This window comes from Nipponia nippon, unplaced genomic scaffold (assembly GCF_047370975.1).
Source record: "Nipponia nippon isolate SJK-2023a ecotype South Korea unplaced genomic scaffold, ASM4737097v1 scaffold_7, whole genome shotgun sequence".
Lineage (NCBI taxonomy): Eukaryota > Metazoa > Chordata > Aves > Pelecaniformes > Threskiornithidae > Nipponia > Nipponia nippon.
In genome coordinates this window covers 17,896,515-17,923,405 of record NW_028262391.1, presented here as the reverse complement: position 1 = coordinate 17,923,405, position 26,891 = coordinate 17,896,515, and the positions used below count along the sequence as shown (strand labels likewise).

At 36.7% G+C, this 26,891-nt stretch overlaps 1 protein-coding gene across 2 annotated transcripts; it reads left to right on the top strand.

Annotated features, from left to right (window-relative positions):
* Nucleotides 1–45: 45 nt before the first annotated feature.
* TRPC1 (transient receptor potential cation channel subfamily C member 1) lies at nt 46–24,307 on the top strand. Of its 2 annotated transcripts, none has more exons than XR_015700658.1 (13): nt 46–360; nt 2,199–2,353; nt 3,610–3,711; nt 4,567–4,769; nt 6,176–6,307; nt 7,558–7,753; nt 9,395–9,731; nt 13,574–13,713; nt 15,821–15,964; nt 20,055–20,230; nt 20,389–20,590; nt 21,277–21,340; nt 22,185–22,224. XR_015700658.1 is itself a non-coding variant. In XM_087740288.1 (13 exons), the coding sequence occupies exons 1-13, from the start codon at nt 225–227 to the stop codon at nt 22,410–22,412; spliced, it is 2,346 nt and encodes a 781-aa protein (XP_087596414.1). In that variant the 5' UTR covers nt 48–224; the 3' UTR covers nt 22,413–24,307. The 2 variants fall into 2 exon arrangements, 1 of the variants encoding a protein (XP_087596414.1); XM_087740288.1 differs by having other exon boundaries at nt 48–360; nt 21,146–21,340; nt 22,185–24,307.
* The last annotated feature ends 2,584 nt before the right edge of the window (nt 24,308–26,891 follow it).

Sequence of the window (26,891 nt, the reverse complement as noted above, 5' to 3'; positions counted from 1 at the left end):
AGCCGCGCTCCTCCCGCGGCCCCTCGCAGGGGGGACGCCGCCATCGGAGCCTGCGCAGTGCGACGGGGAGCGGTCGCCCTCCGCCCTGCCCCGCCCGGCCGCGGGGCTGAGAGCGCCGGGGACTGCTGCCCCGCTCCCTCCGGGCTGGCAGCGGGCACCGGGGGTCGCGCTGCGCCGCGCCGCCGCCCCGCCCGCGCTCTGATGGGCCTGGCGGAGCCGGCGCCATGGCCGCCTTGTACCAGAGCGCGGACCCGTCCGCCTCGGCCTCGCCGAACAAGCTGCTGGCGCTGAAGGACGTGCGGCAGGTGAAGGAGGAGACCACCCTGGACGAGAAGCTCTTCCTGCTGGCCTGCGACAAAGGTACGGGCCCCGCCGCCCGGCCCGGCCCCGCCTGCCGCGCCCTCAGGGAGCGGAGGCCTCGGCCGCTCGCTCCGAGGGCCCGAGCCCGCCTCCGCCCGGCGGCAGCGCCCGGGCCCGGCGGCTTGGGCGGCGGCTGGGGGTGAATCCTGCGGGCGCCCGCGCTCGCAGCGCGGGGGCGGCGGGTGCTCGCCGTGCCCCGCTGCGCGGCTGCTGCTGTGGGGCGCCGCGGCGCCTGGCCTCGCCTCAGCGCCCGGCTCGGGAGGCGCCCCGCATCGAGGCCGCCCTCCTCCGGCCCCGCCGCCTCCCGCTGCCCCCGGTACCTGCGGGAGCCCGGGGCAGGGAGGCGTTGGGACAGCTCTCTGTTTGCGAGGGAGTTCGCTTTGTGTCAGAGGAGTTCGTAAGGTATTTGCGGTGTTCGCTGTTAATAAAGTGTCTGTGAGAATACAGTTGTCGTAAAATTGGGGGCTTATCTAGACATCCCCAGAATGAGCGAGACGAGTTTCCTCTGATTTGCACCCATGGTGGCGGATGGGAAGAGATTTTCCTTTCTAAAATATGCTACTTTAAGAATATATTTAGTTACCCTTAAGTAGAAAAACAGTCTTAAATCAAACTGATCCTAACATGTCCAAAATGTTGGACTCTCAGATGGGCTGTTAATCATGTGCTGAATGGTTATCTGTACTTCAGGACCTAAGCATGGTTGTAGAAGCCGGCGTGTTTATACGCAGAGCTGTCTGCTGGCCGTGTGTTTAGGTTAGTTCACAACCTAGGAGTATTTCTGCGGTGACGTTAGCCAGCGGCCTTAGGAGGTTTGTTCTGGTGCTCTCTGTGGCGGGGTGCCTTGCTGTCAGACGGCTGGACTGCCCGCAGCTGTGCGGCGGGTGTAGCCTGTCCTGAAGATCAGGCCGAGCCGTAGCTTTCCCTCTAAGTGTGAACAGAGGCTCAGGGAGCTAACAGGATGCACAATGAAAAATGTAAAAAAAAAGTAATTGTCTATAAAACAGCTGGTTTAGTACTCCTGCAGACTCTGTGCCTATTCTACTGCACGTAGAAGTATTCTACGTATGCTTCTGTAGGTATTCTACAGTAAGGTCTGTCTTTGTCACGGTCTTCTATGTTGCAAAATAACTTGTTACCCTAGAGACGAAAATCATTCAAAGCTTTTATCTTTGGCGAGAAGAATCAAACAGAATAACACTAAACAGGGCAGCCTGGTGTGTCTATACTTCAGTCAAATAGGGAAGTGCAGCCTATGTACATCTTACTGCAGTTAGCTTTACTTGCTCATCAAACTTGCTAGCTTGAATTTTATAACATTGCAGCGTCGTAGCATACCTGCTTTCATGATATATACGCTAGAACTGGAGTGATACAGGGAAGACTATTGCGGCTTCTGCTCAAGGGAGGCGCAAACCTGTGTGTAGCATTGTAGACAGGGCTTCTCTGAGCCTCTGGCTCTTTTGAATGGAGAAGCCTTCTCTGATGTAGTTGAACTTGATGTTTCCTGTGTCTCACAGGGTATGGATGAGCTATTGCCCCAGTTTTGAAAAGTACCCATGCTTTTGTGTGTGTTTGTTTTTAGGACTGGAACTAAAAAGGTGGATTAAAATAAATGCATTAGTGCTTTCCTGAAAGAGACCTCCTGAAATAGCTTTAGTTTCCTCCCTGATGAGAGAATGCTTATCTACCTTGACTTCTTAATTGTCTGACACATTCAGCATCTGTTGTCAGCTATGGAATGTTGTCTTGTTTGATGGTAACTGGTACTTACAATGCTCACGTGCTTTTATTGCTTTATAATAATACTAAATGACATTCATGCGTTACTTGTGCAGGTGACTATTACATGGTTAAGAAACTCTTAGAGGAAAATAGCTCGGGCGAAATGAACATAAATTGTGTGGATGTGCTTGGACGAAATGCTGTTACCATAACCATTGAAAATGAAAACTTGGACATACTACAGCTTCTTTTGGATTATGGCTGCCAGGTACACAACACATAAGTTATTGAAAATTTTCAGTGTAGTCCTTGATCTGTGTATTCTATTCTTTATATGTCTTCTCTGTTAATCCGTCAGAATTTGGAAGGAAATAGAATCTGTCTTTATAGGCAGTTCAGTTCTTTTTCCATTTAGTAATTGTGAAAGTGTTTTCTTGTCACTAATTTACTTTTCTAGTGAGATTTTATTGGTATGGCAAATGTGTAAGTAACATTTTCAGTGATGTTAACAAGTCTGAATTTTATTTTAAATGTTATTCCTGTTGCAAAGAGAATGTATACATTATCTTAAAGCAAAATAAACAGTACATAGTCAGAGTACATCATGTTGGAAAGTGTAGAATGCAGAGATCTCTTTGGCTGTGGAGTATAATAACTTTTCAAATGGTAGCATAGTTAGAAAAATGCACATTATATTAGATGATTTCAAGTTAAGGCAGGCATGCATTTCTGCATTGCTTTCTTGTTAAACTTGATTTGTGCTTGATGGCAGAGGCAGTTTCATACCAACAATACTTCCTTAACTATATGCAACATCTCTGCTGCTGCTGGGAGAGTAGTAGCTATGATGGCTTAAGTATGTAAGACAGGGAAAAGTAGTGTCTTTTGTTAGGTTGTTTAATATTGGACGGGGAAAAAAGCAGCAAGCTTTCCTTTCCCTGGATCTCCTTTTTAGTGGCGATAATAAAAGCTATGTCTTTTTCTTTTATTTTTAAAGTAAAAATTTGAATTTTCTAAAATGAATTAAAAAGAATAATATCAACTGTAGGGAAAAAGAAAAGCTGCTTAGCTCAACTTAAGAGAAGTTTCAGAAGTAGTTGCCAGCCCAGAAAAAAAAGCTTGTGTTCCTAGCTTTACCACAGAATGAAGTATCCCATATGCCTGAGTTGTGTTAGACAGATACTTGCTTTTAACATTTTTAATAACCTGGTGAACTGTCCCTTAGAACTCGATTTTTGCAAGTATCCTGCATCATCTTTGCTGGAAATTAATTTCTGCAATTGGTTCTGCTGTTCGTGCAATGAAACAAATTGTCAGTAATGCTATGCTAACTCCTGGAATGACAACCTGAATTTGTATCCTGATCATATGCGTGGTGATAATACAGAACATTGTTTTAGTACTTTAAAAAAAAAATTAAAAAATAAAATATGAAAAAGTAAAAATGCAGTCTGGCTTCAGATTGACTCTTTATGTTGTTTAAGTTACTGCTGTTTTCACATATGACTTGTTTTCTTTCCTTAGTCATCGGATGCACTTTTGGTGGCTATTGACTCGGAAGTGGTGGGAGCTGTTGACATTCTACTTAATCACCGACCAAAAAGATCCTCCAGGCCAACCATTGTAGTTGAGTGTTGTTACTCCTTGATTTTTGGCTGGGGAGTGGGGGCTATTGCATTTTGGGTAACCGTAGTATTTAAAACAACATTCTTAAATGAAGTTCTACATGTCTGAGGTGATAGAATCTGCACATTAGGGATTATTTTTATAACCTCTTTTGTCTTAAAGGATAGAATATGTTATTTTTCTTTACTGCCTAAGGAATCCAGTGGCTTTATACGTGCCAAATGCTAACAGATGCCTCATTAGTCCAGAAGAGAAAAAATATAGAGTGGTTATAAATCTTTTCTTGTAGACTGTTTGCAAGGTAATTAGCAGCCTTGGCCTGTAACGGGTATATTCATGTATTGAAGCTTCATAGATTTTTTGAGTAAATCTATAAACAGCAAATCTTCACCTTGAAATTAATCAGGTGAAGCTTATCTTGGCAATGCTTAAGTATCAAAGAACTTCTAAAAGTTCACAAATAGAGGTGGAGGGAGGGAAGGAATAAGGCATTTTGTAACAGAGTATGGTACAGTTGGGATATTTTTTCTGCGCTTAGGTAGTAAATACAATAATTTTTTCTCAAACGACACTTTTTGATATCATGCATGTATATTGGAGAAGGTAGGCACTGAATGTCAGGTTTTCTATGTAAATAAACCAGAAAAATTTCTGTGTCCATTTTTATTTTTCCAGTATTTATCTGGGAGGTGTTTGAATGTTGTTACAAATTTTTCCTTATTTTCATGTTATGAAACACAGGAAGATATTTTGAAGGGGAGATTCATTGTTGTACAGTCAAAAAACCCCTTACGTGCAAACACTGTAGTAGAACTGTATGTAATAAATTTAGATACTTCCTACATTTTATTCCAGAAACTGATGGAACGCATTCAGAACCCAGAGTACTCGACAACAATGGATGTGGCACCTGTCATTTTAGCTGCTCATCGTAACAACTATGAAATTCTTACCATGCTGTTAAAGCAAGATATATCATTACCCAAACCTCATGCTGTAGGCTGCGAATGCACACTGTGTACTGCAAAGAACAAAAAAGATAGTCTACGACACTCCAGGTAAGACTTACTAGTTATAGACAATAATGAAAAAAATTATTGTCTTAATTCTCTGGTATTGCTTGGGTCAGATTCCTTTTTCTCTTTAGGGTGAGGTTTGTGAGTGGATTCCTTTAATATATTGTAGCCTTTATTGTGAGAGATGGTAGTTCTTGGGGATGGGTTGTGCTTGAAAAGGCTGGTGGGAGGCAGTGGCTTTTTTTTCATTGTGGTTTTATACTTAGTCACTGTGCATATTAAGCTAAGTGCCTTTCCTTTCTATCAGTTGTGTCACAAACATTCCAGCTATCTTTGGCTTGGGAGCATAGGAACTATGCAAATAAATTTTTCTTAAGTTAGTTAATACTTGGGTTTTCTTGAGCCAGAATAAGGAGGTGGATAATTCTGTATACTGTTTCTAAAAGTGTTTATGTAGCGTGGATTGATGAATGCAAGCTAAAGACAAGTTTTTTTTGTTTTTTTTTTCTTCGGTATTTTTGAAAGTAGAAAGCTTTTTAATAAAGGTTCAAATGAGGAGAAGGATTTACCAATCTTAACAGTATTTTGTCTGGTTAACTTGACAACATATTTGAGGGTTGAATACAATTTAATATGTGAGAGTGGGGGTGAAAAATCACAGAGCTCAAAGATCGTAAGTGGATCGCAATTACAATATACAATTAATTATTACGTAATTACTCCAGTATGTGTCCGAATTACTGAAAAATAAGGGAAGTGAAAGGGTAATTGTTACTGGTATTCAGCTACTACAGGCCACGTTCAGGTATACATCTGAATACCCCATGTCATTAACTTCAGTATGAGAAAAGGTGTCAGGGTATCCCAAGACAACAATAGAAATGTTTGAGATGACAGCTCTTAGTTTGAACTAGAACAGATAACAGACTTTGTTTCAGTGTTCATGAGTTGCTGGTTTTGCAAGAGGAAAACATTCCTTCAGATGCTTTCCCTGAGTTTATTTTTTTTTGTATTGCACATTAAAGTTCCCGACTGTTTTTAATTTAGTTTGTTAAAATAGAAGATCGCCTTAAATGCTTTACTTCCCTCTCTTATTTCCACTTGAAGAACCATAAAAGCTACTGTATAACACTTAAAATATCAAATTTTTTCCAATACTATTACCTTAACTGATGGCCTTCTGCTGATGCACTGATAACAGTTGAAGTAGTGAGGAAGAGGGAACCAGTTTGGCCAATTTTTGGTACTTAGAATAGGGATTCGAAATATGTGAAGGCCAGTATCTTCCATGACATATCACATTTAATGCTTGTATTGTCTGATTTTAAGAAACGCAATTGTTTTCTCTTTCAGCCGACTGTTTTATGCAAACTTTTGGAATAGGTTCTGATCTGAAACTGCTAATCAAATGAAACATCTTCATTTTGCTTGCTATTCTTTTATCACAGGTTTCGTCTTGATATCTATCGGTGTTTGGCCAGTCCTGCTTTAATAATGTTGACAGAGGAGGATCCAATCCTGCGAGCTTTTGAACTTAGTGCAGACTTGAAAGAATTGAGCCTTGTTGAGGTTGAATTCAGGTAGGAATTGAAAACACAAGCCAACTTTAATACTTTTATGAGGTTACATGTATAGAAATGTGTATGCATCAGAAAAGGCTTATTCTTAATTTTTTGTAACTGGAGTGTTTAAACTGATAGTTAGATATAATAAAAAGATATATAATTTATGCCTCATTAGCAGTCATTTAATTCTTTTAGGTGTAGACAGTTCAATATGTATAGTTGCACCAACAGTTCAAATTTCAGCTCTACTCTCGAAAAACAAGTAGAAACGATGCTAAATGCTGACTTTAAGATCACACACCTATTAATCTTATAAATATCTCATTAGTACTCTGCACTTTTTTTCCCCTGCATCAGGGTAGAAGTATGCAATACCTTGTTTATACTGACCTGACTCATGTTGGGAGTTGTTTCGGGTATTGTTTCTTAATTTTGCTCCTTGTATTATAAGACTCTGAACAGTGTGTGTGTGTGTATATAATATGCATATGTATGTAGAAGATTTTGTGCTGAAAATGCCTTGTCTATTTAATGAACAAATGCTCAATATAATGTTATGTTTAAACTGTAGTGGTTTATACTGTCTTGAAAGTTACCAGCACAAAAGCTTTCTGAGGACATGAAAGCAAATGTTTGTATGGGGTAAAATTCTACTTTCCTAAACAACATATGCATTTTCTGTTTTTATAGCTGATTGTCTGTCTAATAAGAGTTCACCTGTTGCATTTTTGTGATACAACTTGGCACTAAAAAATTGTGTGCCAGGTGAGACCAGCAAATCATGTTGTTTCTTTTCTTGTGTTTATTATATTAATAAATAGTATTCAGTGAATAGACTTTTTCAGGTGACAGGAATAAAGCAAAACCCAAAACAACTTCCCTTCCAAGTGGAAAGTCCAAGTGATGACTTACCAGTGCCATATTTTGTGACTACTACACTTTCTCATATCCTGGAATAATTCTAAGCTTTAACTCTTTATATGGAACTCATAAGTAAGAATTAGTATACTGTAAGTCTGTTTCTCAATTTTTCTCTGTCTAGTGGAGTTGCAAACTAAACTGAAGCATAATTGTCATGTTAAATGGTGAAACCTACTCAGAGTTGTCTTTGAAATGTTTGGACTTTGACATATGACTGTTGGGATTTTGTGGTTTTTTAATTTGTCTTAGCATAACATACAACCCCAACCACAAATGGATAGTTAATGGTTTAATGGAAAATATGTAAGCACTGTAATACTACATACTGTTTCTGTGTCTTTCAGAAATGATTATGAGGAGCTAGCTCAACAGTGCAAAACCTTTGCTAAAGATTTGCTTGCACAAGCACGGAATTCACGGGAGCTGGAAGTTATTCTGAATCACACATCTAGTGATGAACATGTAGACAAGCGAGGATTGTTGGAAGAGAGGATGAACTTAAGCCGCTTAAAACTTGCAATCAAGTATAATCAAAAAGAGGTTTGTCTTTGCAGTAATTTGATAGGCTTTCCATATCATATTTTGCTAGTAATTAATTTAATTTGTTGTTCTGCCTCTAGACATAGAAGTGGAAATAAATTTGCGAGAGTTATAGAAGAGATGGTAATACACGGAACATCTGCATGTGAAACAGGGAAATGATGCGAGATACTGAGTGTTTCTTCAGTATTTACTGTGGAGAAGAATGTAGTATTTTCTGTATTGGAGTATAGACTACTGCTCTTTTATGAACAGCTCTGGTAGTGGTAATTCTTTGTTCAGATCCTCATTAAATCCTTGTGTAGGGAAGTATGGATCCTTAGGTGCCGTACATGATTTATCATCTTCTTGCTTGTCATTAGCTTTGGCTTAGGCCTCGTCTGTGCTGTTCAGTAATTATGTTAGATCTATGCTGATATAACTGAATAGCGCCTCTGTTCCAGAATAGTAGTGCCTTTTTATGCCATCAGTATGGAACTTATTTTATGCAGTTGGTCATTGTTGTCTTTATCCCTTGACAAATTATAACTCTAGTTTTGCTGTACCAGAAGGCAAATGGGTATTTGTGAGATTCTAGTACAAGGACCGAAGACAGAAAGTTTCCTTTCCATGCAAAATCCATTTTCAGTTAGCATTTGTAGAAGGCTTTATAATTCTGTCTGTTCTACATACCTAGGCTTAAACTGTTTGTGAAACTGTTAAAATACATAGTGTTTAAAAGTCATCAGCCGTAGTTATGGACATTTCTGGTATGCATTAAACAAGCATACTGAAATATTTCAGATCTTCTTCTGGTTTTGAGCATAACTTGTTTTTACCACAGTGGCTGGAGAACAACATTTTTTTATGTGGTATGAGGGAAGTATTTTTGCAGAATGTGTTTTATTCCTGGCAAGTTTACTATAGAGACAGTTTTTTGTGATGCTTTCTAAAACATGATGACAATATCAAGGTTCGTTTTGTTGATATTTTTTAAATTAAATGACAAACCATCCTCTAGTGAAATACATTCTTTTGTAACTCCATGCCACCTGAAATTTGAAACTACATTTGCATAACCTATATAACTTTCAGGCCAAAATGATCTTCTTTTGAGGAATTGATACAACATAGCTTACTCCAATTGAAAATTAATGCTGCTGAATAGAGCCATAATGATTTTAAGAACTGATATGTATAAAACTGCTTGGCCACTTTAGTCCTCATCTTACAAGGTGTTGTGTTTTACAATGTGGATAGTATTTTACAATAACAGTATCTTATTCTTCGGATGAGGTCGGTGTATTTTATAATAACAGACAATGGAGCTGTCTGAAGTATGATGTTATTTATATGCTAGATTTCTAAATAATTAGAAATCAAAACTAATTCTTAACCTGAAAACCATTAAAAGTCTAGTATGTATAATTCATGTTTAGTTGCTGGCTTTAGAAGGAAATTAAAATACTGGATGTTTGTAATCATAGTCCATAGCACTTTTGTTCTCTTATGAGATAATTATTTCAACTTAATATTCTTGCCTTTTCCTGTTCATTGCTAACTATACATAGTTTGAAAATTAGTTTTAATAATGTAAATTAGTAATGTGTATTAAGAAACCTGAGACTGATTTTTTTTGTTTATTTCTTTTCCCCCCTCCAGTTTGTTGCTCAGTCTAACTGCCAGCAGTTTCTAAACACTGTATGGTTTGGACAGATGGCAGGCTATCGGCGCAAGCACACATGCAAGAAAATTTTGACTGTTTTGATGGTTGGCATTTTCTGGCCAGTTCTGTCCCTGTGTTACTTGTTAGCCCCTAAATCTCGAGTAGGTCGAATAATTCACACTCCTTTTATGAAGTTTATTATTCATGGAGCTTCATACTTCACATTTCTGTTATTACTTAATTTGTACTCCCTTGTCTACAATGAGAATAAGAAGAATACAATGGGACCAGCCCTTGAGAGGATAGACTATCTTCTGATAATATGGCTAATTGGTAAGTATGACTTGAGTAGACTGGATGACAATTGCTGATGTTGATTGAACAATAATGATTTGTACTACCTTATGAACTCATTGCTTGACTGAAGTTTGCTCTTTGGAGGATAGTGTTACAAAAAAAACACGCACACACACACATTTTGAGGAAGGGATGCGAAGTGTTACAACAACCTCGAGTTATCACAGAAAGTGAAGTATCAGAAACAGAATGTTGTTGGATCTAACAGTGGAGGAATGTGAATTTTTCTTCAGAAGGACTGATAACATTCAGAATGATGCAAGTGAGGTTCAGTTGTGCAATAATAAGTTAATGTAAAAGCTGTGCATCTTCCTAGACACTTTTAAATTCTGCTCTTTAAAAAAAAAAAAAAAAAGAAAGAAAAATACCATGAAGGCAAAGCAAGTGTGTGTTCCTTGGATTAATAGTTTTGTAACAGATAAGAGCCTGTTATCAACTAATTTTCCTTGGTGCTAAGTTGAGGAATAAAATTAAGGTATCGCTTTAGATTTTTTCCAATAACTTTTCATGAATAGGTAGTATTATTTAGTATGTAGGTGATATAATCACTGTGAGTCAAGCTTGGTTTGTTTTTTCATCAGCCAACAATCCATGAAACTTTTAATTTCTTCCAGCTGTCTTTTACAAGAAGTAAAACAACGCTCTTAGATACATGGTTTAACTTTTAGGTTGCCATGTGTGGAGTCAGTAGTTGGACTTGATGATCTGTGTGGGTCCCTTCCAATTCAAGATATTCTGTGATTCTATGAATTCTATTTAAAAGTAGTAGGAATGATCTGAGCTTCTTAATTACTTCTGTGTCTGTGTATGGAATTATGCTAGAATCTGAATATTACTAATAAAATCATTGTTTCTTTGAAAATCTAGCTAAGATCTTTATGTAATCGTGAAGTAGATTAGAAGTATTTGTGCATTGTATGCAAGTTAATTATATTTTTTCTGGTTTGTAAATAGTTGGAGTAAGCATGCAATGACGATCATAAAATCAATTCCTGCACTATTTTTATTTCTATTTTAATATGCTCTAACTAGATACAACAGGAGGATTCTGTACATTTTTGTTGGACTAATCCAGCTTTAAACAATTGCCAAAATTTAGGGTTCTACAAAATCTCTTTTGTAGTTGTAAACATGAAATTTTTATAGCATTCTACTTAGCTCCGGGAGAGGAATTTGAATATATATATACAAAATTGCCAGTTTAGCGGTACATCAACAATAAGTAACAACTCAGTCTTTCATGACAAATTCTGTAATGCTTGATTTGAAAAGTAATTAATGATACGATTTGGACTTGTTGCAGAGTTGGCATATTGTTTAAAGAAAAAAGTATATATTGTCTATGTTTATGTATGCATACGTATGCATGCATACTCCATCTTAGACTAATAAATTGAAGGTGTGCATTTACCTCATCCTTGTTTTAAAACACAGAAACAAGTATTATTTTTCCCATATTATAATTTTCCATTTCTGTATGTCATTGTCAGCAATTATCATAACGGTACCTGAAAGGTTGCATGTTAATTCTGGTTCATGCAGTAGAGGGAGCACAGGTATAATTTTTGCTGAGTACTCATGAACTTTTGTTTTGGTTGGAAATTCATAAAACCTTTTAACCTGTTTTTGGTTGGTTGGTGTGTGTTTGTTTTTACATTAAAATTTGGTAGATAAATTCATGGAAACTTATACCTTAATGTAAGATAATTAGATATGTATCATTTGGTTGACTGGACTTGTAAAAAGCAATGATATAGTTGAAAACACCACAGTTTCTAAGTAGTTGTGCATGGTTTATTTGCTATTTTAGGATGGGTTTTTTTGTAATGGTGATTCCTTTCATTGTTGAGCTATATTAAAAGTGTTGAGTAGTTCATGCAGATTTTGGAAATACCTGGTACCCCACACAAATGCATGCAGGTCTTAAAAGAAACTTGAAAACTTCAAATGTAGAGTACAAATCAGTGTTACAGACTTTTCCTTTGTTTTGAGATTAAATATCTGATTTTAGAAATTCTTTTGTTCCATCACATCCAGTGTAGGCAGGAAGTGTATCATTAGGTGGTCGTGGAAATGTTAATGAAAGGCTATAGAAACTTTTTATTTTATTCATGTAGTATTTTAACATGTGGATTTTAGATAGGATTGAGAAATGACCTATAAGTAACATAAATCATTAAAAGCAGGTTATTTCTCACATTATTGAATCCTGAGATTTTTTTAAATTGTAATTGCATTTATAGCTTAAATGCATGTTTTGTAATCACATATTGGACTGTTTCCTTACAAACAGTCAGTAAGTTGAAAAAGAATGTATTTAGAAAATGTGTGACAAAATCAACTGGAATAAAAAGAACCGAGTAACAAGGATTTACCTATATTATTGTCTTCCATAGTCCAATTAAAATGCTTTCTAAAAATCAATGACAAAATGGCCACAGCAGAATTTCTAACACTTACTTAGCAGCAAGTTTTTTGTTCTGCTAGATTAACTTTCAAAATCATGAATACAGTTATTCTCTTCTCTAAGTTACTGAGCCTAAATGTTGCAAGTGTTTTCCCTAGCAAAATAAAGCAAGAGAACTCAAATTCTTGTGTGTGTAAATAGCATCAATTATAGTATCTTCTACTTCCCCAGTTCCTTTTACTGATTTTGTAACAAATTTAGTGTAAAATACATGGTGATCATATGGAGGGGCACAGAGTTTCTGGTTTAGAATTATTTTCTTTATAACCAGGAAGAAGAGAGATTTATACAAGTCTTTTAATGAACTGTGCACAGGACACTTTTTCTTTTTTTTGTTATGCCTTCCAACGTTGCAGTAAAGCTGACTGAACAAATAAAGTCATGCAGAAGTATCTGATTTTTTTTTTTCCCCCCACTCACTGGGCCAAAGTTTTAGAGAAGTTGCAAAGTCCTAAAAGCTGAACCTAGTCTAACAGTTTTTAACTACCATTTACACACATGCTGCTTTTCTTCTCGTCCTAAATATAGTAGCATACATCTGAAGTACTCAAAAAACCCCATTAAATAACTGATTATTCATAGAAATCAAAGGTGCTATTATATTTCATCTAACGGTCCTTTCAAGTTTTATAAAAATGTCAAGTCTGTAACAGACATTCAGGTAGTAAAATTCTTAGCAACTGTATTTTTCCGTACAGCCAGATATGGTTAACAATGGTAAAATTCAGTTTGCTATAAAGATACTGAATATTTAAATGTATGTTGCTTTAAGTTAAACTGATTTTTGCAATCTTAAGTCATGGTCTCTTTTCTCTGCTAATGTTGTTTAATACCAGTTAAGGTAGGAAAAGTTTCTACATTTTGGATCTTCTCAGTAACAGTTACTGAGCTGATTATTCTTAAAAAACATTTTATAATACCTACACACTTCCAAAAAATACTTGTTACTTTATATAGCAATGTAGTGCTTTCTATAGTGCTTTTGGAAAAAGGTGAGTACTTTTCATTCCGAAAAAGCATTTGTATTCTAGCCCTCTACCTTTGTTTAAAGTTGACCTTTTCCTGCCCAATTTTTCTCCTATTCATTTCCTCTCATGCCCTTTTTTATTGGAGGGTGTGTTTCATAGTTGGAAAGTAGGCTTGAAAAGGTTAAACACCTCCTTGTCTTATGATTAGTGCTTGTAATGCAATGCAATGCTTTTAGTACATTTACTAGATTACTCCACTTCTTTCTCTTTGCTGGCATATCATTTACAAAAGCCAATCAAAAGTGCTTTAGTTGTAAAAGAATATCTACTCAGTGCGATACAGTGCTTGACTTCCCTGGCTTGCTTTTTTTTTTTTCCTGCAGGAATGGTGTGGTCAGATGTTAAAAGACTCTGGTATGATGGTTTAGAAGACTTTTTAGAAGAATCCCGTAATCAGCTCAGTTTTGTCATGAATTCCCTGTATTTGGCAACTTTTGCCCTCAAAGTCGTTGCCCATAACAAGGTGAGCACCCATCTTCATAGATTTAAAGCTTCTTGGGACTGACTGAGCAAATATAATTTTAGTACATTGCTGCAAAATACGTGAAGATATGTTATGTGTGGTATGTTAGTAGTAGTATGTTGTAGTTAAGGGTACTACATTAGTAATAGCCTACTATATGGATACAGTTTAGGCTTCCGAGTTAAATGTTCTACATGGTATATGCTGTGTAGTTGTCAAGATCTCTGGTCTTGTTGTGTCTTGGGCTTGAAAGAGAAGTTGTTGAGGCAAATGGGAGTTAGAGAACACATCAAGACATGTCCAAGTACTTGGGGACCCTAAACAGGGTTACTGTCTTCATTGCAAGAACTGGCTGGTCTTCCACATGGCTTGATTCTGCTTTGGGGAAATCTCCTCATACCACTCATCTCATGGGCATTTGAGCTCGCCTGATTCCATAGATCAGTGCTATGCAGAAAGCTAATAGTAATCTCTGTGTTTAGATTGCCTAACACTTTTTCGTTACAGAAAGTTTTATTTAGCTTTTGATTACATATGTTGAAATGTCATAAGTGGTTGTGGGGGTTTTTTAAATTGTTTTTGGTTTGGTGGGTTTTTTTTTGTTTGCGGGTTTGGTTTTTTTTTTGGTAGTAAGGAAAAAAGCCCTGAGACCGTAGAGGAGCCTTGTCTTTTCTCTGTGAAAAACCATCTGGATTTGATTGAAGATACAGGTTTTGAAAATGATCATTCCCATTCTGTTGCATGTGTTGTTAGCTGCACAGCACATGGCAAGCTGCCAGACCCATTGAATATGAATATTTTAGCAAAATTCAAGCCAGTGCAGTAGCACCATTATTTTGTATTGCAGACTGTGAGTTGGCAGCTGTCTGGCAGTTGGGAGGGAAATAAACTGGTTCAGTTCTTCCCAACTTGGTGTTTGGCTCATTTACCTATCCTTGCCTTGATTCAGAGGCTGGTAATCATTTGGAAAGGAAAGCTTCATTTCTTGGGAAAAAAAACACAGAGAGAATGCCATGTTGGGCTGCCTTCCCAACCATTTGCTTTGCAACCAGCACATGTCTGTAGTAGTAGTTCCTTTGCTGAGATAAGAGCCCTTTGCTGCTAATTTAAGTTGTAACCTTTCTGAAAATGCAGGATTCCTGTCCTATGTAACAGGCACGTGATGGCTTTTTTGGCCACTTTTATAAAAATAAATTTTGCCATATAGTTTATAAATTATTTAGAAAACCAAATAGAAATGCTTGTTTTACGTCTTAGGTCCATATTATAGGCACTGAAGATGTAAGAAATAAAGGAAGAGTTTCTGTAGCAGGATTCATACCCATGCAGTTGCAATGTATAAAACCATGTTTATCCCTGTTTCTTGCCATCCTTGTGCAGCACACTTTTGGGCAAGTTATTTTAAAGCAGCTTCGAGTTCCTTAGTTTTTGAAAGTCTATTTTGAGACAGCAGAAGCTGGTAATACAAATGCTGAATGTTTTCAGCCAAGCCGAAAGTTAGGGATCTGTGGATATTCCGTGAACAGTTGAATAGTACCTAGTGGATATACTTTAAGGGTGTGTTTACACCAACCGTTTACTTCTGATTTCCATTCTCTGTAGTCATTCATAAAATCCATTGAAGGAACCCCAGGTCCTAAGTCTTTCTAAATCTTTCTAAAACTGGTTAAGACCAGGTGTCATCACATTGCAGTTGCATGTCTACATGAGTTTTCTTTGCAGCATTTTAATGTTGTTTTTGACTGAGGCCTATTACACTAGACAATGCACATGTTCATAAAGTACACGAGTCCCTGTTTCAACAAAGCGTGCAAAAGAGTAGAAGGGAAATTGGAACAGAGGAATAAATGGTTTGCTGAGCAAGGGAGTGGCAGGGTTAGGTGTTGAATTTAAATCATCTGATTTCTGGCTCCCTCTGGAATGGCTTTTAAAATGCCTTTGTCTAAAAAAAGTGAGATATCTGAAAGAGATAAGCCATTTATGAATGGTATGTGTTAATTTCTGTTATGCTATTGCCTGTTTTGGAGGCAGAAGTAGGGAGCGGTGCATGGGTGCATTTATGTATTTATAATGTCAGTGATGTCAGCTTGTCCTTTTTATATTGCAGTTTCATGATTATGCTGAAAGGAAGGACTGGGATGCATTCCATCCTACCCTAGTGGCAGAAGGTCTTTTTGCTTTTGCTAATGTTCTTAGTTATCTGCGTCTCTTCTTCATGTACACAACCAGCTCTATTCTGGGACCACTCCAGGTGAATATCATTACTGCTTGAGAAAATATTAAACTTGATCTTAATTTGCTATAAAGAGTCTTACTGAAAAGAGAAAAACAAGAAATTAAAGTAAGAAAGTCAGAAAGAAAGAAGTAGAAAGAAGTGATATTGCATTGAAGTTTGGTTTTTTACTCTCTCATGTAAAACATACTGATTTAGATGGAAAAAGGTAAGAAAAAGAATGGAAGACCTAGTGTAGTTCACTTTCTTATAATATTTTTCCATGGTAACTGTACCTGTACTGTGTTTTTGTTTTCATGTGTTGTTAGCTTAACATACTGCATAAGCGTCTGCAGTTTGAAAACTGTAAGGATCAGGTTCTTCCTGTAAAGTTCTATGCAAATTATGGTCCTAACTTCTTATCTCTAATGATATAAGACGAGTTATCTCATCATCTCTAATGAATGAGATGTGTAGCAAGGGAAGAGTAATCAAAAGCCTTTCTGTTTATGTTGTGTGATCTCACTGAAGTTTCGTGTTGAGTTGAATGGTGCAAATTGCTCTGGTTTCAAAAATACAAATCTCTCAAGACTATTGAAACAGTCATCTATTTAGAGCCAGTTATAAGAAGGGAGAACAGGTTTCTTCTTACTTGGAATTTGCTGGAGCCTTCCAGTGAGTAATATTGACAGTAAAACCCCCCACACTTTAATTATGTAATACATTTAATTCAGTCATCCAGAGGTGGGGGGGGAAGCAGTAACAGTCTTGTGTTGCGATGCTGGAACAGTAGAGACCACAACAATTTCTAAGCTGAATTCAATTTTTTCACTTAAAGTTGGAATTTAATCTGGTTTTGTGCAAAGAATTTAATTTTATTTTCCTGATTTGAGAGCAGACATGGAGTTTTCTACTGAGTTTATGCCATGTGGTGTTTTTTTGTTAGTTGGTTTCTTTTTTTAAGCACAGACCCTCTCATCTTAGTCTTGGTGCTATTCATCGTGATAAACTTCAGATAAACTGGTTGGACCCGAGGGTGCAATATGACACAATGCAGAAGGTCTAGTACCTTTGGGAGTAGTGGAGGGAACCTGGACTATTATTAAGACATCACATTTAGGATGCAATTACCTCCCTCAATCCTTTTTAGACTAAAAGGAGGAAGAAAGCTTCCCTCTAAAAATATTGTGAGCAGAAGTTGCCTCTTATTCCACTAGCAACATTTTTTTCCCTTCTGTGGTTTTTCTGTTCAGCTTGAGTCCTCAGCACTGACTGATTTTGTTACTTTGCCAGTGAAAAGCCCTTACAAACTAAAGCACCTGTTATTAAAAGCATAGCTTACTGAAAAAAGCTTTGCGTAGGTATACTTCCAGCTTCTCTGGCCTCGCTTCCTGGGAGATTTATGACAACAAATCAGATCAGACAAGTCACTGCTTCCTTGAACCAATGATTTTTTTTTTTTTTTTAATTTATTTGTTTATTTATTTTCCTCTTGATAGTGATACAATTTAGTTAATATAGCTGGTTGTCAACATCATCACCGGCTTTGCAAGTGTCTGTTGAATGAAAAGACGCTTGGAATAAATAGGGTGGTTATCCAGTGATTATACTGATGGAATTTGTCCTCATAGGTCATATCGATGCTTCGTCCTCTCTTCTAGTGAACAGGACTAGTTTTAAGAGCTTTGTGGCAAGAGGATGATCTGAAAGGATTCTGCAAAGAACATTATCCCTATTAAGCATAAAGGCAGAAATATTTGGGAGCAGCATTTTTTAACTCTTGCTCTGCAACTAGAGCTATATCAAAGGAGGTTCTGAAGTAAATAATTTTGGCTCGGATCACTAGGTCTTGTATCAAGGCTTTAGGATGTAGCTGAAAACCTCCAGCTTGAAGGTTTAGCTCATTTTAATGAGTTAGAGTACTTTATCTTGCTGCACAAATAGTTATCTTCTAGAATATTTTTGTTTCATACAGAATAGTCCTTCTCTGAAAAGAAAAATAATGGCTTGTTAAATTGGTCTTTTTAAAATCATCGTAAAAAGCGCTTTAAAAAGAATGTTCATAGTTCTTGTAACCAGTTTAATATTATTAGAAGATGCCTGTTTCTCCTCTCAGGGTTTTGTTTGTTTGTTTTACTTCGTGCCCTTTTCTCTCTAGCTGTGACTATGTTGCTGTTAATTATTCTTATATTTTCTCTTTTGTACATTTTTAAATGGAAATGTACTTGCATACTTTGAAAAAAATACTGAAGTCTTGATGTTGCAGTAAGCATTAGGCTTGTTATACAAATTGACTGAACACTGAAGTCTCTCCACATTTTAAAGAGATTCAATGTTTAATGTGCATATTTATTTATGTACTAGATCTTTCACAAGTTTTTTATTAGGAGGCTATGTTATGAAATTTTCCAAGTAAATAAAAACAGTCAACAGTCACCCCATTCAGTGGCACACTGAAGCTTATGTTATTACTGTTGGCCAGTACAGCTTGTGCAACAACTCTTACAGTATTTTCTGAAAGTAGGTCACAAAGTTCAAATGGTGGTAATCAAATACGGCATGGAAACCCAACAGTGTGTGTGAGGGAAAGGCAGCTACTGTGTTCTCTTGGCTATTAGAGTTATTTTTAAGCATTCAGCTACTTTACTTATTGATTAATAAAACAAATTTTAATACAGATTTGTAAGTCGGCTGTGTGTGGTGGTGTTTTATTATTAACAGAAGATAGAATAATATTCCCGTAGATTAGTTCCTTTAGATTTCAAATGCTTAGAAATTCTAAATACTTAGAAAGGAAGAGCATGACTATATGAAGAAAGCAACTGGTATTTGGGCTGTGTTGTTACACTCTATTCCAAACCAAAGAGTTTTGGGTGGTTCGTACTTTTTCTGCATTCCTGTTTGTCTACTTTGTCTCTCTCTTGCTTGCAGCCATGTGTCAGTTAGTGTTTTGTTGGTTTTGCTGTTTTTTTTTCCTTTAAAAGGGTAGATGTGATAAAGCAGTATGATGGGGATTATGTTCATCCTCTGACCAAATGAAATAATTACTGCATAGCTCTGCCTACAGTTGCAGATTCTTCATGTCCGTAAACTGCAAAGAATCAGAGAGAATCTGCTGCTCAACAGGGGTACTCAGTGAGTTTCCAGCAGCATGGGAGGGAGCAGGAGTTGGCACTTCATCTCCCAGTAAACTTGTACTTGCAAAACTTGACCAGTGATACAATTCTGGACTATGATTTGGTACAGATTGTGATTCATATAGGATTAGGCTTTCCACACGCTGATTTATATAGAAGATTAGATTTACCCAACCCCATTTTATATATTTGCATTCTTTATAATGGTATATTGTTCTCTGAAGAAGTTTCTAGGAAGAGTAATTTAAATTTAAAAATGTGTTTATGCTGTGTCTGTGTAAAAATTTGTGGTTATGACAAAAGTAAGTCAAGGTCTTCTCTGCACTGGAAAAATACACAAGCATAATTTTTTTTCTTTAAGATATTGTGTTTGTAGTGTTGCAAGCTTCTGTATGGGATATTTTGAAATGGAAACTAACGATCTGAATTCAGTGTCTTACCTTCTATACTTTACACCCTTCAATTTTTATGTGCTTACACACCTACGCATTGTGTATATTTAAAATCTTACATAAAACATACAGTGAATTAATTCTGTGTTCTGCAGATGGGCTTTGCTGTACTATTTTTCGATTAGTGATTAATTAATCAAAACATTTGGAATCATAATTCAGTGTCCTCATCTATGATGGTATTTATGTTAAAAGGCATTTCGTTTACTGCTTTTATCTATTGACTTGTGAATTCCTTACTGCCATTGGTACTACAAGTAAAGAATAAGGTATACATACTATTGCTTATAGTTAATTGAAAGATATGAACTTATCAGGTGATGTTAAAACTACTTAAATTTTCTTTTAACATCTAGAATTTTTCACTGAAAAATGGTATAAGGGTATCTCCTGATTTTGGGTCTGTTTAGCATCTTAAATTTTAAGTTAAACATTTAAAATGTAAATAGCTATTTTTTTCTTGATTAGAGGCTGAAGGGGAGAATACAAACAAAAATAACTACATGTTTTACTAAAATTGGAAATAAATCTATTTCACAGATTTCAATGGGGCAGATGCTACAAGATTTTGGAAAATTTCTGGGCATGTTTCTTCTTGTCTTGTTCTCGTTCACAATTGGATTGACGCAACTTTATGATAAAGGATTTACTGTAAATGAAGAAAAGGACTGTGCGGGGATTTTCTGTGAACAGCAGAGCAATGACACATTCCATTCGTGAGTTTGATATCTGTGCAATAGCTGTATTGTTCTAGCCCTTAATTCCTGGTAATTAAACAAAACTGGAATATTTACTGAATTTGAATTTACATTAAGTAGACTCACTTTTGATGTTTGCTTTACCTAACCAGATTTTTTTTTTCTTGTTTTTGTAGGTTTATTGGCACATGTTTTGCTCTGTTCTGGTATATATTCTCCCTGGCACATGTAGCAATCTTTGTCACACGTTTTAGCTATGGTGAAGAATTACAGTCTTTTGTGGGTGCTGTTATTGTTGGCACCTACAATGTGGTGGTTGTGATAGTATTAACTAAACTCCTTGTGGCAATGCTTCATAAAAGTTTTCAGCTGATAGCAGTAAGTCGTTTCTGATTAATTACCAATAACTGCTAGCTGTATCTTTGGATTTTATATGAATTTCTTCCTATGATGTGTAGACTAATCTACAGACCTCCATGGATGAGCTCTGTCTCTGAGCTCACAAGGGGCATCTTTCCTTCAAATATGAACATTTTGTTTGCTTTGATCCAAATAAAATGGATACTTTTCATGTTGAACATGTGCAAGGCTTTGGCCCTCTGGGGATTGAAGAATTTCTCGATAACAATAGCTGTTCAAGTCAAGATGCTATTCTTGATAAGGTGTGGTGCTTGGGCATTTGATAGGGGGTTTATACCTTCGTAGCTGAATTTTGAATTTACACTAGAGTATATAGTGAATTGATTTGTTTTGTATTTGAATTATTTAATATTAGTAACAAATTTATTAAAATACTGTATGATCTATACATTAAAATACTGTATAATCAAAGTGAAATAATGGTCAGTTTTTAAAGTATGGGAAAATAACACTTATGAAATAGCCTGTTAATATTTTTGCTTCTGATCTCTGTTAATGTTTCTGATGCTTTAGAATCATGAAGATAAGGAATGGAAGTTTGCTCGTGCCAAGCTTTGGCTTAGCTACTTTGATGACAAATGCACGCTACCTCCACCTTTCAATGTTATTCCCTCTCCCAAGACTATCTGTTATCTTTTCAACAGTCTCAGTAAATGGATCTGCTCTCATACATCAAGTGGCAAAGTGAAACGTCAGAACAGCCTAAAGGTAAGAAATGATTGGGAAAGCTGTAGGCTCTGAAGCTGGAAAGGTGCTGCTTGCTAAAATGAATCAGCAAATTGCTGCGTGAAGCTGCGTGTCACATGGTGAGTGCTACTAAGATAAATAGGAACTATAGAATAATGTGTGTGGCATCCAAAATATAAATGAATAAGTGTTACCTATTTCTACTTAAGGAAGATTCTATTAACTTTTAGTTTTGGGAATTTCAACCCCCTTCCCTCCAACCCTAGTTCCTCCAGAAATAGTCTGGAAAAAATGCCTTGATTGATTGAAAACTCATAGAAACCTCAAGGAGAAGTATGTGCTAATCTCAAAAATGGTGAGAGTAGAGTATTCTTTGGGGAAGATAATTGGTTTTAAACATGTTACAGAAGTGTCAAAATAAATAACCAAAAAGGATCACTGAAGCCTGTCATTGTTGAGGGGAGGGATTTTTTTTTTTGTTAAATAAACAATTTTTTTTGTACCCTGTAATGTTGCATACTAATTTTGCATCTTCTTGCTGATAAAAATAGCATTAAATAAACTAAATTCAAAGACTTTATGGAACGTGCACTGAGAAACATTCAGGATTATGGAACTCTTAACTGCTCATAGGACGATTACCAAGCCAGATAGATTAAAAATTTTCAATTTTGCTGGTACAGCAGATTATAATTTAAATTAAATTTTGCTGGCAATTTCCATGCATTGTACATTTGTGTGCATTGAGATGTATCTATAAAATAGCTTTGTTATTTTGTTCATATTTATTCTCTCTATAATTGTATACAGGCTTTAGGGCTCAAAAATCACTTTTCCGTAGTAAATGTGTAATGTTTGTTTAAAGGAATGGAGAAATCTGAAGCAAAAGAGAGATGAGAATTATCAAAAGGTGATGTGTTGCTTAGTCCACCGTTACTTGACTTCCATGAGACAGAAGATGCAAAGCACGGATCAGGCAACTGTGGAAAACCTAAATGAACTGCGGCAAGACTTGTCAAAATTCCGAAATGAAATGAGAGACCTGCTTGGCTTTCGAACTTCTAAATATGCTATGTTTTATCCAAGAAACTAAGGCCTAACTTTTAAACAAGAAGTGTGTACTTTTAGATACCTATAGGTGAAAGTGTTGACCTAATTCTGTTGCCAGACCAAATAGAAAAGGAGATTATTGCACAACAATACGATTTGAAAATGTGTTTGCATGAGTTGCAGCTAGATGCAGAAGTGGTGGAAATAAATGCAAAAACAGATACAGTAATTTTCTTAAGCTCTTAATCTTAGTGTGTATATAAAATTTGTATATAGGAGTTTTTTTAATGTTCCTCAGACTGTGGCTGTCAGGTGTCAAGAGCTTCAGAACTAGCACAATGTGTTTATTTCTTCTATTTTTGCTGTTTGTTCCTTTTTGATACTTGTTTTTTCAAGTTGTGGGAGAAGATAGGCTTTTTAAGACAAAAGTCCAGCCTATGTTTATTTTTAATAGAAAAGTCAGATATAGAATAATAGAAAATTTCCAGCACAGTTGGAAATTATGTTTGACTGTAGGTTACAGTGCATGCAAAGACTGTATGGCTCTGAAAGAGGCAGTTCTAGTGCCAAGTTTTGTATGTTACCATTGACTGTATGCTAACATTTGTAGAATACAGAAAAGCAAATCATCAAGTCTCTTCCCTTTCCTGGGAACATAGAAATTTTGAACTCAAAACAGACCAACCATTTCTTGAATGTTTATGGTTATATGTAAGACAATCAATTCCTGCTGGAATTTTTCAGTGGTGCCTCAAAAGTACATTTTACTATACATGTTAAGATTGGGCACAGAATTTTAAAACTAACCTGTAAACTTTTAATGTTTAATATCTTGGGTTTTTTAAATCTGGATGATAAATTATTTGAGTTATTAAAACCTGTGATTTAACAAAAATGAGGTGGAGCACGTGAGTGCTGCTGTTTGCAATGCTGAACAATTCCTGTGGAACACTGTACACTTCTTTCTGTGAGAACATACATTGAATCTGGTCATTGGACAGATGTCGTTTGGAAGGGCCTGCTTTAGACAGGTTTTATATATCCTACTTTTAAACTTGTCTTTCTTTTTTCCTTTTTTTTTTACCACAGTTGTTGCCAAGCTAAACATTTTTTTTGTGTCAGGAATACTATGTTTTGTGAAAACATTGATTTGACTTTGCTCACAATGGACAGTAAGGGCTTTGTGGATTTTCTGTGCTAGAGGGTCCTATATGGCTTTATATGCTTATACATAATTCAAGTTGACAAATTGTAATTGAGAAGTGTGAGGTTCCTGTATTTTTAATTATGAAATAAGTATATTTATGACAGCTAAAGGATTGATTGACAATTTTACTGTTGATGATGGTGCTCTTCTAAAATGGTCTTATGTCCAGAAGGCGCAGGTAGCCATAGTGGTCTTTGACTACAGTTGATTTTGGGAGGTTGATAGAGTGGAGGCTTACATGAATGTTTACTTTTTGGAAGGAATTCTTATAAAACTCTTTCTTGTAAAGGTAATATATTTTCTGTACTATGAAATTATGTATATCTGAACTAGGGTTTAATACTCTGCTTCCAGAAGTCTTATAGTATAGAGGTATTCTGATAAGTTTGTTGGCTTTTCATGTGAATAAGAAGCTAACCTCTTGTGTTCAAAGCAAAGAGGATCACTGAATTTTATATTTGGACTCAGATCTCGTGTTTGAATAATACACCAACATAAAAACTATGTGCTGTGTATGTTATGTATATCCAAGAAAGGAAGCAGACAAATAAAAGCTCTTTGAAAAAAATGGTTGTATTAATATTAGTTATATTTGAAACACATTATATCAGGTACCATATTGGAAGTAATTTCTTTGTCATGTTACGATAATAAGTTTAAGGAAGGTAGCTGGTATTAATGTGTTATTACCTTTTTTTTTTCTTTCTTGTGGAACCATCCTGTTAACTTTAAGTTCGTTTAAATGGCTTCATGCAGCGTCATGACGTGATACCTGAGCTAATTCCAAACAAGCTAGGTTGGATTCAGGATGCAGTATTAGCTGCTGGGCACTCGGCTCACGCTGTTCAGTGCTTCTGGGAAGCTGGGTATGTTTATCTGTATGAAGCAGCATGCTAATGTCGCTATTTGGAATTGCTTTCGATATGTTAAGCAGAGTCACTCAGAGCTAGCTCGGTCGTTGTCACGTGGCACTGTGTTCTACTACAGTGTAGAGGTGTCCTTGGGAAGAACTGTCTTATTTCAAGGCACTTTTGGGGGGGTTGGATTGGATCTGGGGGTTGCAGAATTTTTATTTGTCCCTGGAATACATACCTGTAAAGTGATAAATACCAGAGAGAGAGAAGTTTGTTCTCCGTAGTACCTTAGTTGTATGACACTTTGCATCTCTGCCTTGTTTGAAAGCTGTTGCAGTCTTCCTGTCTACTTGGCTACTAATCAATACAGACTGCTTTTACTAGTTAGTCAGTCTTGTTTTACCATTTAGATTTTCCTAGTTCACGTGTATTAAATACGCTATTGCTTTCTCATTTGGCAATTTAATAGTGGCTGTTCCAAAAGTAGTCTGCAGATGTTGGGGCTCCGAGATCTCCTTCATGCACACTCACAGAATGGTTATGGATGTGAACAGAGACAAAATTTTAGGTGTCTGTGATGCTTCTTTTAAACTGGGATGTCAAAAAAAAAAAAAAGAAGAGTTTGGGGAAGCTGGAGTTTACTCAGCTATAGGATTCAGAATTTCTTTGTACAAATTTTAGTGCAAGTCATGAAAGGACTAAGTGGGTTTTCTGAGACTACTGAAAAACGTTGGTTTTTCTTTCCTTTCGTGTTTACGTCTGTTTTGTCTGAGAGCTAACTTTGCCTTGATGAATGAAAAACAGAGATGGAAATTTTCATGCTACCTCCATTTGCAGCAGAAAGGTCAAAACCATTCATTACTGAAAGTCAGCTTACTTTATGCTCTTGCTAAACGATGGTTTTGGTTATTATTTCTGTTGAAATTATTTCAGAAATTGTATTTCGGTTCGATAATTTTCATTCTGTTTGGTTGCAGGTTGGGTTTTAAATGTCTGAAGTTTACAGTCACTACATCTGCTTTTAAAAACTTGTAATAGTTGTTACCTATGATTTGTAACCGATTCTTACTTGAGAAAACTGGCACTGCTCTGTGTTTCTTTAAGTCCTGGCTCCTGTTCCCTGTTGCAGGGCTACTGCTGTCAGTGCTTCGATTTCGGAAAGAAACTGGTCTAAAGGGAGTGTTGAGAAGAGAGGCAGGAGCTTTCCCTACCTGCCATTTGGGAGAGGAGGAGCAGGCTGCCAGGCTTTCCTTGCTTCACTGAAAAAAGTTGCGTGACAGATGGTCATGTCATCATAAATAAAAATAGATTATTGTAGTTCAAGACAGTTCTGAGCATGATTTCCACATTGCTTCTCCCCAGGCTGCCGCTGAGAAATGCAGAGAGCGCTGTGCATAAAACCCCTTAATCTGCATAGGAATCAATACTGGAAAATTAAAATTACAATTTAAAATTTTTTAAATTACAAAATTACGTCTGCTTTGCAAACAAATGTTGCTGTCATTTCCATAGAGAAATGCTGTTTGGCTTAGTCAGTAAGGCAAAGGCCTAGCAATCTGTACTGTGTGGTTACAGCGCCGAGCTGTTTGATGTGAGCTGCCAGCACAGCCTTTTTGTACCTTTGTGCCTCCCTCTGATTCTTTTGTCTCCTGCCTAGCCACCCATGACGTCTTCGGAACAGACGCTGCTGTGCTGCCGAGTTGCGCTGTGGCAGTACCTCTTGGCATTAGGTATGAGAATCAATAACTGAAGGAGAATGGCCATCCACGTTCCATTGCTGAAATAAGCAATGAGTGCTGTGAATAAGGACTGTGCCTTTCATTACAGTTTCCTGCCTGTGGTTACAGATTGTCAGAAGAACACCGCTATGGTATTTATATATGAGGAAAACAAGTACTTGAAGGGATCTTAGATTTTGTTCCATCCATGTCATTTTTATTAGTGTTCAAGTTTTACCCGGTTTGAGAAGCATGCATTTCATACCTGCTTTTGACCAAAATGTTCTCCAGCTTCTCAGTATCAATCTTTACCTATAATCTGTTTCTATTCCTCAATCTTCGGTTATAACCTTTCAGTTTCAGAGTAACAAATAACTCTATACAACAGACAGATCTGACAAAGATCTCTTAACATTATAACATTGTCTAACTGCTTCCAGTCTGTTCCATCCCTTATTCTCAAAATAGCTACTTGTTCAATGTTTTGCATATAGGAATTAAATAAATGAGACAGATATGCTATTGTTTACACTACTGGTGCCAGACTGAGCATATCGTCCATCCATTTGCAGTAGAGACAAAAATTTAACACTATTTGCATGTGTACTTTACTGCCATTAAATTAATTCCTTCCTACCTCCTCCCTAATTACCTTAGGGAACTTAATAGTGGCATTTACTAAATAGATTATAGTCATCAGCAGAGAAAAGCATGGTGCTGTTCTACAGTTGTCTAATTCTTTG

Excerpts from the sequence above, each read along its gene's own strand:
- TRPC1 (XM_087740288.1), top strand. The coding sequence starts at position 225 with ATGGCCGCCTTGTACCAGAGCGCGGACCCGTCCGCCTCGGCCTCGCCG. Across the intron at positions 4,770-6,175 it reads GATAGTCTACGACACTCCAG|GTTTCGTCTTGATATCTATC; the intron begins GTAAGACTTACT and ends CTTTTATCACAG. Across the intron at positions 7,754-9,394 it reads TCAAGTATAATCAAAAAGAG|TTTGTTGCTCAGTCTAACTG; the intron begins GTTTGTCTTTGC and ends TCCCCCCTCCAG.